The sequence below is a fragment of the Anastrepha obliqua genome, chromosome 3 (assembly GCF_027943255.1).
Source record: "Anastrepha obliqua isolate idAnaObli1 chromosome 3, idAnaObli1_1.0, whole genome shotgun sequence".
Lineage (NCBI taxonomy): Eukaryota > Metazoa > Arthropoda > Insecta > Diptera > Tephritidae > Anastrepha > Anastrepha obliqua.
Window position 1 is genome coordinate 14,745,706 of NC_072894.1, and position 17,512 is coordinate 14,763,217.

General features: G+C 35.3%; 1 protein-coding gene across 8 annotated transcripts in view; it reads right to left on the reverse strand.

Moving 5' to 3' along the window:
* Positions 1-17,512, reverse strand: part of LOC129242905 (hepatic leukemia factor) — an 89,999-nt gene that overhangs the window by 24,933 nt on the left and 47,554 nt on the right. For 5 of the 8 annotated variants that reach the window (XM_054879827.1, XM_054879825.1, XM_054879826.1 and 2 more), the window contains exon 3: positions 451-492. The exons of the other annotated variants lie outside the window; for them this stretch is intronic. In XM_054879827.1, the coding sequence (XP_054735802.1) occupies positions 451-492 (42 nt within the window). The remainder of the gene's footprint in view (positions 1-450; positions 493-17,512) is intronic. 8 annotated transcript variants of the gene reach the window in all.

Genomic DNA, 17,512 nt, shown 5'->3' on the forward strand with positions numbered 1-17,512 from the left:
TACAAATAATTTTCAATACTGAGTACAGCCGTGTGTACTTACATATATAAAAGTTCAAAACTGCATGCAGATATACGAGTATAGTAACTTAACTGCTAAAAATATTTTCTGCCATATTTTCAAAGTAATGGGAAGTGACTTCATGGGGAAAATCTTTTGATTTTAATGTAACATATACACACATATATGTTCGTATAGCCTCTTTCTCATCCCAGTAATAATTACTTATGGCCATATATATATATCTTCCAAGTTTTTAACATTTCAAACATAAATACGTTTTGCCAGTTAAATTAAAACTTTTTTAACTTTCATAAGCAGCAAAAAACCAAAAGCAATAGTAACAATAACAAAGCAACAGAATCGGAGACAAACACATTGAAAAACACAAGCAAATAACAAAAACAAAAACATAATAAAATGTATACAAACAAAAAACTATAAAATTACCGTTGGTTTTGCAAATGAACCCCAAAAAGGGAGATTTCCTGCCTGAAAACAAAAAAGTAATATATATTGTAAATTAAAAACCATCTCAAAACAAAAAACAAAAATACAACAGAGAAAAGAGTTTCATGGAAGGTTTAAAAAATATTTAACAGTAGAATTTAAAGAAAATTTATTGCTTAGCAAACAGTCAAAAGCAAATACATATGAATTAATATTTGGCGAAGTCGCTATAGAAGAGAGAATGAGACAGTCTGTGAGGAGGAAGTAAAAGCAGAATATTCCGTTCGTATTTAAACAGCAGCAATAAATTAGATTGTCGAAGCTAAAAGAGGGAAACTTAATAGAGAAATGGGTGGATACAGTACACAAGTAAACAGTAAGACAATGCAGCTAAAATAAACAGCTAAATGCAGATTTTTTTTTTAATTTTTCGCCCAAACTTTTTTGTTAAAAATTTACAAAAATGGAGATACGAGGTGTGTTCAAAAAGTATCGTGAATTTTGTGTTTTTTTTTCAAAAATTATTTATTTATTATTAATATCGATTTTATCCACTTCAAAGTAATCCCCATGAGATATTATGCACTTGTGCCAACGTTTTTTTCAATCTGCGAAGCACTTCAAAAAATCATTTTTTTTTCTTGTTCAGCTCCTCCTTCGATGCCGTCTTTATCTCGTCAATCGTAGCGTAGCGTCGTTCTTTTATGGGCCTCTTCAGTTTCAGGAACAAGAAAAAGTCACAGGGGACCAGATCTGGGGAATACGGTGGCTGTGGCAACATTAGTGTGTTGTTTTTGGCCAAAAAGTCGCGCACAAGCAACGATGTGTGAGCAGGGGCGTTATCATGATGCAAGCGGCAATTTGCGTTCTTCCACAAATGCGGGCGTTTCTTGCGGGGACAGCTTCGCGCAAATTGCCCATATATATATATATATATAATTGGCGCGTACACCCTTTTTGGGTGTTTGGCCGAGCTCCTCCTCCTATTTGTGGTGTGCGTCTTGATGTTGTTCCACAAATGGAGGGACCTACAGTTTCAAGCTGACTCCGAACAGCAGATATTTTATGAGGAGCTTTTTCATGGCAGAAATATACTCGGAGGTTTTCCATTGTCTGCCGAGGGGCGACCGCTATTAGAAAAATATTTTTCTTAATTTGGTGTCTCACCGAGATTCGAACCTTCTGAATGGTAGTCACGCACCAACCCATTCGGCTACGGCGGCCGCCCATAACTTGCAGGTAATATTCCTTATTGACCGTTTTACCCTGTGGAAAGAGCGCATGATGCACAACGCCCCTGCAATCGAAGAGAACGGTAAGCAAAACTTTTACATTCGACCGAACTTGGCGCACTTTTTTCGGTCTTGGTACGGGCGACAGCTTCCATTCAGCTGATGGAGCTTTGGTTTCCACATCATAACCATAAATCCACGATTTGTCACCAGTTATGACCCTCTGGAGCAAATTTGGGTCGTCGCGGACAGAGTCCAACATCTCATTAGCAATGTTCATGCGATGCTGAAACGTCGAAATTGAGCAGTTTTGGCACGAATTTTGCGGCGACCCGCCCAAATCATTGAAAAAACTGGAATGGCACGAGCCAATCGATATGTCTAGGTCCTCAGCAACTTCGCTAACGGTGATTCGACGATTGGCCAATACCATTTTCTTCACTTCATCAATTTTTTTGTCTGTTGTTGAAGTGCTCGGGCGTCCGGCACGCTTTTCGTTGTCGTCGTTCACATCTTCTCGGCCTTCTGAGAACATTTTGTACCACCGATAAACGTTGCTTTGGTTTAAAGCAGCTTCTCCGTATGACACAGTCAACTTTCGGAATGCATCCGCGCACTTAATTTCGTTTTTCACACAAAATTTGACACAGGTTCTTTGATCCATCTTTTTGAATAGTTTACTTAGCAGCTAACTGAACATTCAAAATGGCCGAACTCGTCGGCATGAGTGAGAGACATGAGTACCACCAACATATCGCCACAAACAAATCGAAATTCGAATATACGTAACCTGCGAAAATTCAAAATTCGCGATAATTTTTGAACACACCTCGTACGTAAGAGAAGAAAACGAAGAAATCCCACAGATCTTTTTCTTCATTTCCTGGTTGGACGTGGCTTAGTTGGTCTGACTTCCACTATATTTAGTTATTTCACATGCCAATTCGGTGCTCCCAGCTCAGTTAAAAACAGGTAAATTCATATGTATACATACATATATACTTATGCATGCTTAAACATGGGTGTGTATGTATGTATGTATGTATATGCATATATTTAAATACTGATAACTTTTACTTTTATTTTCACTTTCACTGCGCACCTAAATGAAAAAATGTGGCGGAAAGAAACGCACCAAAGATGCTGAATGCCAATGCGAAAGGGCTGCGATAAGCAACAATTACAAAAGAGAAGAAACGAAAATGGTCAATCCATATGTAATTTATGGGCCCAAATTCGTTGTGCTTATTTTTGGTACAACAACAACTAGCGACCTAAAAAAAATTCTTCATGCGTACATATGTACATATTTGTGGTCACACAGATGTATGGATATTTGCGTGTGTTTGCTGTTCCAGATATTCGCATCTTCAGCTGTGGAAGATATTGCGAAAGTGGCAACGATAAGTGAACTAAAAAAATGTTAGCGATGATGCTTTAATCAACTCCAACTGTGCACAATTGTCATTCTTCATATTACATAAATACATACGTGCATATATATGGTAATATATATATATACATACCATATATTTACACACATATGTACACACACCGCTGGTGGCAAAGCACGAATCACATAAGCAGAAAGTCACAAAAGTTGTATCAGAATGTAAATATGCACACACACGTATTTATCTGCATATGTGTCAACTAATATGTATGAGTATGTACATATACATATATGTATGTGAATGCGATTGTGTGTGTAAATAATCAATTTTTATAACGGCTATACGCGTGAGTAGGTCACAATATGCTGACCGATTTCAAATTTGGAATAGGTTTGCAAATATTGCCTGTTGCTTTTATAGATTTACATATTTACATGCAAGCATGTATTGGTGCAATATGTGTTTATTGGCTTTGTTAACTTGGTTATACCTATTTATAATCTATAGCATACATATGGATAGGTACAACATTAAAAATGGGTCAAAAATGGGCAGTTGTGAGATCTCACTAATGGCGCGGAAGAAGCTCGCTGAGGGTTTTCCAATAAGAGGTGTTTTCCCGTAAAAGATCAATGGTTTCGTTGCTTGTGTGCCACGTAGCGTAGTCTTGTTGAAAATAAACGTTGCCTAGATCAATACAATCCAATTCTGGCCATAAAAAATAGTTAATCATCTCTCGATAGCGCAATCCATTCACCGTAACTGTTGCTCTAACTTCATTTTCGAAAAAGTAAGATCCAATGACTCCGCCGAACCATAAACCGCACCAAACAGTCACACGTTGAGGATAGAGAGGCTTTTCAACAATAGCTCTTGGATTTTCTGAGCCTCAGATCCAACAATTTTGTTTGTTGACGAAGCCACCGAGGTGGAAATGGACCTCATCGCTCAAGATGATTTTTCGATGGAACTCTAGATCATTTTCATGCATTTCAAAGACCCAATCAGCAAAGACACGACGTTGTTTATGTTCGGCCAGTTTGAGTTCTTGTGTTAATTGGACTTTATAAGCCTTAAGCCCCAAATTTTTATGGAAAATACGGTGCAATGACGTTTGTGGAATGCATAATTCCAAAGAACGTCGAGGAACGGACAAGCCTGGGTTTTCATCAACACTTTCGGCTACAACAGCAATGTTTTCGACTGTTCTTGAGCGACGTGCACGGGTTTTATTCTTCAGATCACTAACTTGTCCTAACAGCGCGAATTTTTTCACCAATTTCTATATTGCGGTCCGACAAGTTGCTTCACGATGACCCAAAAATGTGCGAGTTCCACGAATCAAATTTTCACCATTTTTATAGTGAATTTTAATAATTTCAATGCGTTGTTTAAGCGTGCATCGTTCCATTTTTATTAATGGCGTAGTTTCTACTTGCCAAATATCAAAAAATGGCAGCTTTAAAAGTGACATCTACCGAAATAGCGGGCTATTCAAAATAGCACCTACTATTGGATAACCCTTTAGTTGGGCGTATATACTCGTATAAAGCTGTGTTATGAACTTGGTGTAAATTACAAGTAATGGGCGCTACTACTTAGTATGCTAACTCCTTAGGATCCACATTTATCTCAGACTTGTTGAAGTAGTTTCCAATATACAATAAGTAAGTTTTTAAGATAATCACCTTTCAGTTCAATGCATTTCTTCCAGCAGAAAAGTTACCACATACTTTTAGCATCAGTAGTTAATACCTGTTGTAGAACACGTCTTAGTTTTTTTTTGTTTAATGGGTAAACATTTTTAAATTTTGTCCATCGAAATCTTTACTTTATTTCCATTGATATGGAGTAAAGTTCCCCGGTATATTTAACCCTTACTTTGACCTAATAATGTTCAATTTGATGCCTTTTTGATGTCAGGTTGCTTGTCTAAGACAGGACACTTGGTGGCTCTAAGTCCCATTGTGATAGCTGGATTTGATTTCCATCCCCTAACTAAGTCGCTTACACCACTTAGATCTTTTTAAGTAGACGTCCTAAGGACGATGGATTGAGGACTTAAATGTTATATGCATATAAATATTTGTTAGAAAATATAGTAAGAGTGAGGAGTCATCATTATCATTTGCATGTAATTCATAGAAAAACCCGCCTCTAAATTTATTTGACTACGCAGTTAGAAATTTTGCTGATGTTACTTTTAAAGCACCTTGAAGGTGAAGTTGATTGTTGGAAAATATTCAATAGCAGTGTTCGTAAGAAAAAAAATCTGTGGCGCCTCAAAAGTCAGAAGTTTTACACAAATCATTTTCTCAAACCTACACAAAAATATGTACACAAATGCATACAGTGGCTCACAGAAGTATTTCGCATAGTCCCTCGTATTGGCAAATTTTTAAGTTTTAAATTTCTTAAATTTCGTGTTTTACAATTTTTGCTCATTTCCTAAAGAAATTGGGTAGTCAGCCGCAGCAAAAATTTTACCGCTAAGTAATTATAACAAAAAACGGACTTGGGAATGAGATTCTGTGCCCACAGAAGTATTTTCATTATTGTTTTTGAAACCTTTTCTCGACAAGTTTCTTTTCTTTGATTAGTTTTAGCTCAATTGGGGGCGTTTAGTATGCATTTTTATTAATATTATTTATATCTGAACTCATTTCGTTTATAATTGCGGTATTGGCATATCCAAAATATCTACATATGAGTACATAATTAACTTGAGCTGAAGAAAAAATTGTACTTCACAATGGTAAAAAACCTCTGAAATACATTTGTAATATGTTTAGTCGATATCGGCAAGCGATAGAAAATGTAATAAAATGGCATGGTAATTTAGAAAATGTAACACGTGGTCGACCAAGGTTACTGATAACCAGAGAAGAACGTCAAATATTAAAAGAAAATCGCGAGAATCCCCATATATCAGCCTCAAAAACTATCAACGACAAACTAAAGACAATACACATCCAAGTATCCGATGAGACAGTGGCAGAGTGCTCAGGAGTAACAGTATCCACGATCGCGTAACACGAAAAAAGCCGATCATATAAAAATAAGTCACGAAAAGCGACTTTTATACGCCAACGTTTTGAAAACCAAACACTTCTTGAATATTGAAAAACCGTAATCTGTAGTGTCAAAAGAGAGTACAACATTTTTGAATCGGATGGCCAGCGTATGGTATAGTGGCAGCAAAATCAAGAGCTATGAATCCTCTGTCTTAAATCCACTGTCCAGCACCGCAGAGGTTTTGTCATGTTTTTAAATTATAGGGCAGTTCTGGGAGGCGCAAAATTAAGTTCTCTGGATGGCACAATGGAAAGAAAAACTATATGGGTGTGTTAAAGAACGACTCTTTATTTCAACACGATAATGATAACGGCCACCTTAGCCGAATGGGTTGATGCTTGACTACCATCCGGAAGTGCGTAGGTTCAAATCTCCGTACATGAAAGAGCAAAGTGATAGAATTTTTTTTTTTTTGTTTTTAGTAGCGGTCATGAGCGTCGATGAGCAAAGACAAACTTCCTCGATGAGCAAAGACAAACTTCCGCGTGTATTTCTGTTATGAAAAAGCTGTAAAACTGTAGGTCCCTCTATTTGTGGCATAACACCAAGACGCACAACACAAATAGGAGGAGGAGCTCGGCCCAAACACCTAACACAAGTGTATGCGCCAATTATTTATTTTTGTTTAAAAGTGGTAAAAATGCACCAACACCTGCTGCATAAATAAACACTGTTCACGGAGAGGATACTGTAAGTGTAAGGACTGCGCAAAAGTGGTTTTCAAAATTTCGAAGTGGTAACTGCGACGTGGAGGATGCCCCGCGCGCTGGTCGTCCTGAAGTCCGTAACTCCGACGCCTTGCTCGAACTCGTGGAAGCTGAGCCACGTCAATTTGACAGTCGATATGATAGCGCAGAGGTTAAATTCATCGCATGGGACAGTTCACAGGCACCTGGTTCAGTTGGGAAAAGTTTCAAAGCTGGGAAAATGGGTTCCGCACAGACTTTCCGTCGCCAACCTTCAGCAAAGAGTGAATGTGTGTTCTCAGCTGCTGCAACGGCTTGAAAATGAAAGTTTTTTGAACCGTCGTTACTGGTGATGAAAAATGGGTCCTTTACAATAATCCTGTTTGCAAACGCCAATGGTTACATAAAGATGAAACACCAGAACCGACCCCTAGAGCTGGCCTTCACCCCAAGAAGAGTCTCCTGTCTATTTGGGATATGGCCGTATTGTTTATTATGAACTTCTGGAACCAAACCAGCCGATAACTGCTAATTATTATTCCCATAAGCTATCAAACCTGAATGACGCACTTAACAAAAATCGCCCGTCTTTAGTGAATAGACGCAAAGTCTTGTTTCACCACGACAACGCAAGACCTCATACCGCAAGGCAAACATTAGGCAAGCTGAACGAGCTCGGATGGGAGCTAATGCCGCATCCACCATACTCGCCGGATACGGTACCTTTTTCGTGGACTTCAATCGCATATGAGTAAGAAGAACTACTCCTCAAAAGAAGCTATAAAAAGGGATATCGAAGCGTATTTTGGCGCCAACGACAAACAATTTTTTGAGCAGGGAATTGAAAATTTACCTAAATGTTCGGAAGACATTGTAAATAATGATGGAAAATATATTTTTGTTTAATAAACACTTTGAACATATTTTTTACTAATTTTAAAACCATCTTTAAAAACCCAAGAACTTATGGACTTTTTTTGCGTGAAAAAATTGCGCCCTTTGGGAATGCACGTACGTAAATTTATAATTATTTTTTACTAGTATGTAGAAATGTAGCACTCCTTATATTTCTACATTTACAACTTTCGTCTCAGTTCACATTTTTCTGTGTCAGCAACATTAATTATAGCAACATTATCTCACCCTCTACAGAAAGTAAATTTATTGTATTTTTTAAATTTTAGAAACTTTCGCGCATTTGTCCAAAAAAAAATGCAAATTCAATGCAAATTTGAGTGCCAGCCCATTTCCCATATCTGCAATAGGAAGTAGACATCCATTAAGATAAAGCCAACTAACAAAAGATTCAACACAGCCACGGGTGTGCACAACAAACACACTTAGTTTGTGTAAATGTGTGTGTGTTTAGAAACACAATGGCCAGAAATCTCTTCACCTACGAGCATCCAAATATAATATTAAAAAGTAACAGTCAAAAAGTTGGGTATGCGCTAATTTTAACCATATTTTGCATGCAGATAATTAAAAATAATTTGCATACTTTCCGTAAATTTGGTAGCAGCCAAACTATCCCTACTGCCCTCAACAATGAATGCCGAAAACGGCGCAAGCCCCGAAAATGAAATTTCGTTGGTATTTTCACTTTCATTAGAAGCACTCGAGTGGCACAACCGGTCAGTCGAGCGGTCAGTTGGTCAAAAAAATAAAAAATAAAAATAAAAGAAAACAAATACAATAAAACAGAACTACGCGCATGCGTGTGTAGTAAGCAAAACGACGATCGCTCAATTCCGCTGGGACTACGACAACGCATTGTTGCTGCTGGCTGCCCTTTTCTGTTTCTGTTTCGTTTTTGGTTTTTTTCATTTTTTGCTACTGGCGTTAATTATGTTTAGATGAAGGTACCATCGTCGCCAACTGCTTGTGACAGGCAGTGAAAATGAAGAAAATGAAAATGTAGCAGCCCATCGAGAGAGAAAAGGAAAAAGTGCAAAGGCAATACAACCCAAAATTTAAATACAAATGTAATTTAAATCTTTTAAGTTGGCTTTTCTTGCATTAATATAAAGGAAATTGCTGTTTTTCGGCTCGACGATAAACTGTATTCCTATGCTATTAATTTTTTGTTTTTTTTTTTGGTTTTTGCGCTTGTATTGACATACTTATACAAATAAGGCTTGAATACATTCGTCGCCATAAATGTTTGTACTAAAAGCAAGCTTGTCTGCATGTGTGTATGTACGAGTGTGTGTTGCATGTATTGGTGTGTAAGTTTGCTTGTATTTAGTAACAGTACTATTATGTTTTATGTTTCATATTATTTTACTTTTGATCATTTTTATGCTGCTAGTCTGCTCGACTGCAACAGAAGCAACTACAAAGACTGATATATGAGATTTTACTGGACCGTAGCAATAATGCGGAATTAAACTTTCACTTTTTTCATGTTTTTCACATTTCTTTTGACTTTTTTTCTGGCTTTTTGGGTATTTCGAAAAATGTATATGTATGTGTGAAAAGCTATATATGTATACATATTTTATTTCGCTTTACGTAACATGGAAAAAAAAGAAAAAGTGTTAAAAAATCTGCTTATCTGTTTCGGTTAGTATGACGGAAAACAGGTAGCAGACAGAAAATTGTTTGTACACCAGAATAAGCAGATTTGTAGGTTAGGTTACAACAATTGGCGGCATCCACTTTTCAGCATCAACCACATACGTAGCTTAGACTAGATTAGATTTGTGGGGGGCTAGACAAGTCCAAGCACTCAGTCAGTAGACCACTGTACTACACCCGGATAGATATCAGTAGAAAGAATAGAGATAGGAAAGATAAAAAGGTGGATGGTAAAAACTGATAAATTAGTTAGAGGTCGCTCTTCCACAAATCTCTTGGATTCATTGATGAATTTTAAGAGATCCGGAAGAGGAAGAGTATGCACTTTGTCCATACTCATTGTATCGCAACCCAGTATCTTAAGTCTGATTCTGGAAAATGCAGGACAGCTACAGAGAAAATGCTTTGCAGTGTCGTCATTCTCAAGTCTGGATAGGCATTTCGGGCTGTCCCCGACCCCCATAGTAGCCATATGCTGACCACAGGCGTTGTGTCCTGTGATACGTACGTGATTGTTTGATTATGAAAGCTGTTGGGATTCCTCGCATTCTCGCAGTGTGAACCAAACAAAAAAAAATTAATAAGTTTTTTCTGAATTCATAAACAATTATGTTCTTTCTTTTTTCGGCATTTAAATTCTGCCCGGAAGAGCCCAGAAGTAGGATTCACTAGAAAAAATGGCGTTGCTCCAATCGCGCTCCAAGTTTTCCTTCGCCCATTCCACTCGTTTTTCAACGTGTTTTGCACTCAACATTGGTTTTTCCAAAGTACTGCGATATTTCTGTTTATTGGGAAACAAGTGCCTGCGAATCGATCCGTAAGATATGTCAATGCCTTTTGCTTTCAATTTCACAGCAGCTCCACGTAAAGTCAAAGTTGGATCTTTCGAGAACAATGCGAGCATCTTTTTTCGTATTTTTTTGAGACTTTGCTTGCACTACCGCGATCAGGCAAATCATCAACGTTACCGACTTTTTTATAGCGCTTTATCCACTTACTAACGAATTGCTTCGACTTTCCCATATATTTCGCAGCAGCAGTTTGCGTTAATTTGAGCCCTTTTTCATGCAAACATAGAAAAATTGCCTCAAAAGCAAAAGTAAACAGCACTCATTTCGAAAAACCACTCAATTGAAAACTAAATTTGACAGACAGCTGACTTTTTACAAAAAGCATGAAGGACTGAGGTGCCCTCTATGTCATAGAAAAGAAACAGGACGCTCTTATTTTTTATCTACGTGTAACAGTGACCACGCTATTATGTAACAGACTGTACGTACATGATTGTTTGATCATGAAAGCTGTTATGATTCCTGACATTCTCACAGTGTGACTCAAAAACAAGCAAAAAATTAATAAGCTTTTTCTGTATTCATAGACAATTGAACTTTGTTGCAAAAGATTAATAAAAAACAAATTTAATAAAAAAAAAAATTTAATAAAAAAAAATTATTCCAACAATATTTCTGTTTTTTTATCATTTTAAGTTCCCAAGCTCTTAAACAAACACCCGATACATCCTTTGTTTTCATCCTCACAGTTTTATACAGCCTTCGTTAGATTGGTGGTTGTTGTTGAGCGGCTTTTTCGGCGAGGTGTTTTGACATTAAATATTTCCTCCAGATGTTTTAACATTATATACCAAGTGGGTCTTTAAAAGTTGCTTAAGCGCTTTTCACGAAATCTCAGCCTATAAATGGATCCATAAATCAATGATTTCTTAGACTTTCTTACTTAGCAGACACTGTGAAATGATTTCATGCCATACTAGTTACAATATTTTATGGCATTCAAACAGTGAATCGGCGCTAGTGCGTATGCCCACACATACATAAGCATGATTATGATGCGTATTTGTTTATAGCCATTTCGCATAATTGCAGCAAAAACTGTTACACTTTCTTGCCACACTTTTCCTTAACCATGCCAGTTCGTTTAGTTCATACCATTCCAATACCAATTCCATTTCATAACAATTTTAATGAATGAAGTGGCATGATAAACGGCATTCATGCATACATACATACTTACATGCATACATGCACACATCCATACAAAAAAAACACACAATATGCATTTATAGTTCATAGACGGCCAATCAGAGAGTGTTGGAATTTATTACACCATTTCACCGGCTGTTTGACTGGTTGTTCTTGTTGCTATTATTTTGATCACTACATATTTTATGCGCATGCTGTTGCTATTTTTGTGGTCGCATGTATGGTACTAATGCTTTCGCGTTCAACATTGCATAACCAGAAAGAGTTTGCATGAGAATAAATAACCGTAAACACAAACAAACCATAGCCAAGTACTCTTACTCTCACTTAAGCATAGAAAACGGCGCCTTACATGAATACGAGTACCTCTGCCGCTGGCAATTAAACGATGCGACACGTGCGAACGTACTTACATACTTTCAAATTCAAAAAAAAAAAAAAAAAACTCAAAACTATACGCAACTGTTTGTTTATACTCGTAGCGTTCACTAGTGTCCCACAAATGCAGCGATAGCATTACTTTTGTTAACCCAGCAGACAATTTATTTTCAATAAAAGTCTTAAAGGTATTCGTGCAACTCTGAGAGCTCTGAAGTGTACATACATACAATTTGATTCAATAACCATAGAGTTAAATAGCTAAAATGCAAAGAAAGAAATATATATAAGTAGAGAAAAACTTCTAAAAAGGTCTTAATTTGATTTTGTTTGGAATAGGTTTGTCGCCTGATTTTTTATAAAACTCTACAGTCAGCGTCAAAATAAATTGTACACCACATATTGTTAAGATTTGACTATTTATTTATTCATTTTCAAATTTCTATTATTTTTTTTTATAGTGTAGTTCAACTACAACAAAAGCCATATAAACTAAAGTTTCGAACTTTGTATGAAACTTGTAAAAATTCGGCAAATTTTCATCAGAATTGCAGACTTTTTTCTTAGAATTTTTAGAAAAATTTCGGTTATCTAGTTTTATAGATCATTCAATTTTGGTATAATAAAGTGCAAGTTTTAAGTATATTCAAAATTACACTTATTTTTGACAATTTTTTTAGGAAGCGGTCTTGCGCACTTTCTCTATTCAGCACAATTTTCTTATGTGGAAAAAACATCCTATCCCAACCGTCAGCAGAAAAAATTGTCAAAAATCAACGCAATTTTTGAACTACTTGAGTTTTGTATTTTAGTATACCAAAATTCAATAATCTACAAAAGTGCGTAACGCAAATTTTGCTATAAATTCCTAGTAAAAATTGTGAAATTTTGCTGAACATTTGCAGAATTTTTATAAATTTTGTGTTAAGTTATAAACCTTAGTTTATATGGGTTTTATTGTAATACGAACCATATTTTTATAAACAAACTAGCTTATACCCGTGGGTTTCACCCCACATTTCTATCAAAAAGTATGCAATGTAAATAAAACAACTTTAACTTTTTTAAGTCAGTTTAGGTATTATTTAAAACGATCGGATATACGACCTTTTTTGTTATATTATTTTGAGTATAAATAAAAAGGTTTTTCGGTGCGCCACCTCTGGAGCAGGCTACATATAATTGGCCATGGGTAAAACATGAGTTGGTTAGATTGCTGGACTGTTTACTTACCGATAAAGCTTTACCAATAAGAGAATGCATTCAATTCAGTGATACCTCTATCGTTGATAATATAAATTCGTTTCTTTATCAAATGGTCTAACCCCCATTTTTCTCTAAGCTCATATTTTTTCTAGGAGTACTAAATACTAACTTCATTAAACTTTTTACCAATTTTTGGTATTCTACCATAAATGCGTCCAGTGATATGCAGCATGAAAAATTCCATTTGTATAGGAGGTGTCACGCCCCATTTCTAGCTATCACCAGTTTTCATGCAGGTGTTAGGTTTTAACCTTATATAATCTCTTACCAAATTTCAATTATCTACCCCAAATACTTCCGAAGATATGGACAATGAAAAATTGCATTTATATGGGAGGTGCCAAGCCCCCTTTATCGTTCTTCTCAGTTTTCTTGGAGGTGTTAGGGATTAACCTCATATAACCCCTTCCCAAATTTCATTGGTCTAGCCTAAATACTTCCAGAGATATGTATACGTAGTTTTTCTGGATGTGGTAAGGATTAATGTCATATAACCCCTTACCAAATTTCAGTAGTCTAATGTAAATACTTCCAGAAATATGGACTGTTAAAAATTCCATTTGTATGGGAGGTGCCACGCCCCCTATATATATTAAAATATTTTTTAGCCCATGACCATCCCGGTAAGGTATCCAGTTCGTGTTTCAAATTTGGTTACGATCGGTTTATGCGTTTAGGACACAAGTCGATCTATAGATATATACATAATTTGAATTTTATATATATAGATAATTCAAGTTATAAAATAAGTAAACAAATAGTCAAAACTTAACAATATCTGGTGTACACTTTATTTTGACGCTGACGGTATGTAGTATATCCTTACATTTTGTTCATTTAGTGCAGATAGTGGACCAAATCAAACTTTCCACAGAATAGCAATAAAATATTATTTAATGTGTAGTGGATATTAAACGAAAAGTGTTCAAAATAGCTGGTATTTAGAGAGATTTTTGAATAGGGTTGCCTCTGGTTAAGAAAAAATTAATTAGTTATTTATAATGCAATATTATAAGAGCAAAATCATCAAGATAGAAGTTAAATTTAATTTGGTTCTTAACAGGGTTGCCTCTCCCAATAATAAATTTAACACATTTATTCAAAAGCTATCTCAAATTTTGCAATATGTTTGTGAAATATGTTAAGAGGTGTTTGAGAATGCTTTAATACAGACGTCCTTTTGACCAATAGAGAGTTATGGAATTTCCAATAAAAAAATTTAATTCAATAACTAAAATGCAAAAAAATATGTATGTAAAGAAAAACTTCTAAGAAGGTCTTAATTTTATTTTCTTTGAGATATGATTGCCTCTTGTCTTTTTATAAGTTTTTCTCGAAAGCGTCTCATATTTTCATCACATAAAATCAATTTAATGAATTGATTAATGGAGAACATCCACAACACTGCTACGGTATAAATTTTCAAAAATCAAAGGGATTTTTCAATTTGAAAATTTGATAAAAATTTGTTGAATTTTTATAAAGTTTAAAATCTTTACACGATATTCTATATGTATGTATATATATATATATATTATATATTATATATATAATTGGCACGTACACCCTTTTTGGGTATTTGGCCGAGGTTCTCCTCCTATTTGTGGTGTGCGTCTTGATGTTGTTTCACGATATTATTTCAGATTTTAATAGAGTTGTAAATCGAGCTTTATTTTTGTAAAAAAGTTAAGGAATTATAAAAAACAGTTAGTAAAAATATCGCTATTCTAATATCTTGGACGTGCGTGTATATATGCAAGGCGAATTTAAACAAGGTGTTAGCAGTAGAGCAGAAAAAAGTAGGTATATCATATTTTGTGTTTTGCTTTTCTTCGTATAGACTGGCAAAATCAGCTAACTACTGCTATGCGAGACAACACTGCGCTTAATAACATATTCCGCAGTCGGCTGGAGAATTAAAGAAACCAATGTTTCTTGGGTTGTCTGGGTTGTATGCATATAGAAGATTCGTTTTTCAGTTTTCGCTGATTGGCATATTCAGTCTTTTATTTCTATTTGCAGTTGCTGGTGGCGCTTTAGTGCTACGTGAGGAGTGTCACACTGCTACTTCAACCATTTCACCTGGAGTTATTAAAAACCAGAAATAAAAAACTGAAATCAGTTTATGTAAATGTAGATTTTTTTTGTCACCAAAGGCCTTTGTGGGGCTTTCATGTTGGAAGATGCTGATTATGCAATTAATTTTTACCAAAAAATATCTAACAGGATTCGGTTTAGTGTAAAAAAACATGAAAAGATCGCAATTTTACCGTTTTTGTTAAGCTAAGGAGGTCGTTAAATCAGATCTAATTGAGCTAAACTATAAAAATTCTCAATTTTTCAATTTCACAGAATTTTTCAATTTCATGTGATATCTATCAACTTGTATAAATTGATTTGAAAGCCTAAAATGAGATTAGGATAAAAAAGAAAATGAGAGAGAAAGTATTGCATGTGGCATTTCTCTTCTTCCTTTTCACACTTTAAGAGGTTATATACCTTGTGCTGGACTAAAAAATCGAAAATTTTTTTATGCCACATTCTAAAAGTACACCATCTTAAAAATATGAATTCAAAAAATCATAAAGATCGGAGCACTAAAATGAAAGTTACAGACCGTGGAAGCGCGCGACCTTATCCATAAATGAAGTGCACGCAAAACTTTAGACGCGATTATCTCGAAGTCGTGTTTTTTCTTAATTATTCGAAGTTACAACCTCGTGAATCTGAACGTCTCACTTTTTATAAATATTTGCATAGTTCGCTGGAATTAATTTTTTTTTTTTTAATTTTTCAACCTCCCAAAAATCGTTTTTTTTTGTGCAAAGAGATTTTCATATAGAGCAAATTTTTTTTTGGGTAAAGGAACAGTTTCCGATTCACTAAAAAACATTTTTCTACTATAATTATTTAATTTTTTTGATTTCAATTGAGCTGCTCATGCGCCACCGTGATCACCGATATCAACAATAAATAATAACATTTTTTTTAAATAAAAACACCAGAATGTATTCTTCGAGAGTTACCCTTAGCATCATATATGTATATATGCTTCATTTGAATAAAAGTTCTAAAACATATTTAAAAAAAAATTATGACAATCGTCCATTTTTTCGGGCTCACAAGGTATATAACTTTATGCAAACTCGAATGAGTTATAACCAAACTCGCTAGCGTCGAATCTTGGTCCGATAACTTTGTTGTTGCTTTCACATCTAAATAATTCGTTAAGTTAGTCGAGCAGAGAGATAGCGAGCAGAGAAGTGGAGATAGAAAAAAATTTAAATTTGATATTTGAATTTGACAACGTGAATTATTCAATTTTATGAGCAGGTATTTGCGATAGGCTTTTATAGAAATTTGGCAAATATATTCTAATGCTGCTACAAACTTTATTCCAAAAGAAATTTCAACAACTTCTTCAACACTTCTAAATATTTAAAAATCCTTCACGTACACAAATTCTCAAGCACGCTTGAGGTGTAAGCTCCGAGAAGTACTAGTAATTTGGCTCGATGGGTGAGCAGTTTACTATTGTACGGCCACGAATCACAACACAAAGCGGAATCGTGGTGGAAAAGTCAAATTGTTAACTCACTAGGCCGCAGACACGAAAGAAAATAGTAAGTAGCACATACGCGTCTGTTTACATAATACACTTTTTTTCACAAATACGAGTTAACACTTGTTGCTTGCCATCAGTGCATTCATGTACAATACGAGCGTGCAAATGTATGTGTGTGTGTGTACATAGATATGTACCTAGAAGCGACCGACGTGCACAACAGTCTAACAGCTGCTGCTGCTGCAATATTGCGTACGAAAAGCAATAAACTGCACAGGCAAACACTTGCCTAGGCTGCGTATGCGTCTGCACCACTACTTTGAAGAGCATTTGGCTGCAATTTCGACAGCCTTGAGCGTGATTTATTTTTGAGGCTAAATTAGCAACATACGAGGATGTTTTTGTGTTGTTTTGTTGCACTAAGGCTTCAAGCATTGCAGGCAGATTTTATTGAATAGAAATGAATGAAAATGAAATTATGAATTCTTGAGTTTACATAGATTGGAATTTATAAGGAAGGAAAGCCATATAATTTTTCTGCTGAATGTTTTTGATTGTTTTTGTAAAGTGGAGGTTATCATGAGATTAAAAGATGCGAGTAGTTTTATGATTGTAATAGAACCTCAGTATTGACAAAACTTCTCTGAAAGCTATTGGATATTTGACGAAATATCTTTGAATTTAATTATGTACTTTAAAACAATCAATTTGTTTAAAACAAAAAAATTTTGCATTTTTATTGATTACGATTTTAATGTATTAGTCATTTTGGCTCATATAGCAGAATTTATGGCAGTGAACTGATAACGCGAAAACTAACCATTTCCTGGGGGCAATTCAGCTCTAGCAAAGCAAACTGCAAACATTTTGATAAACTTAAGTCTGC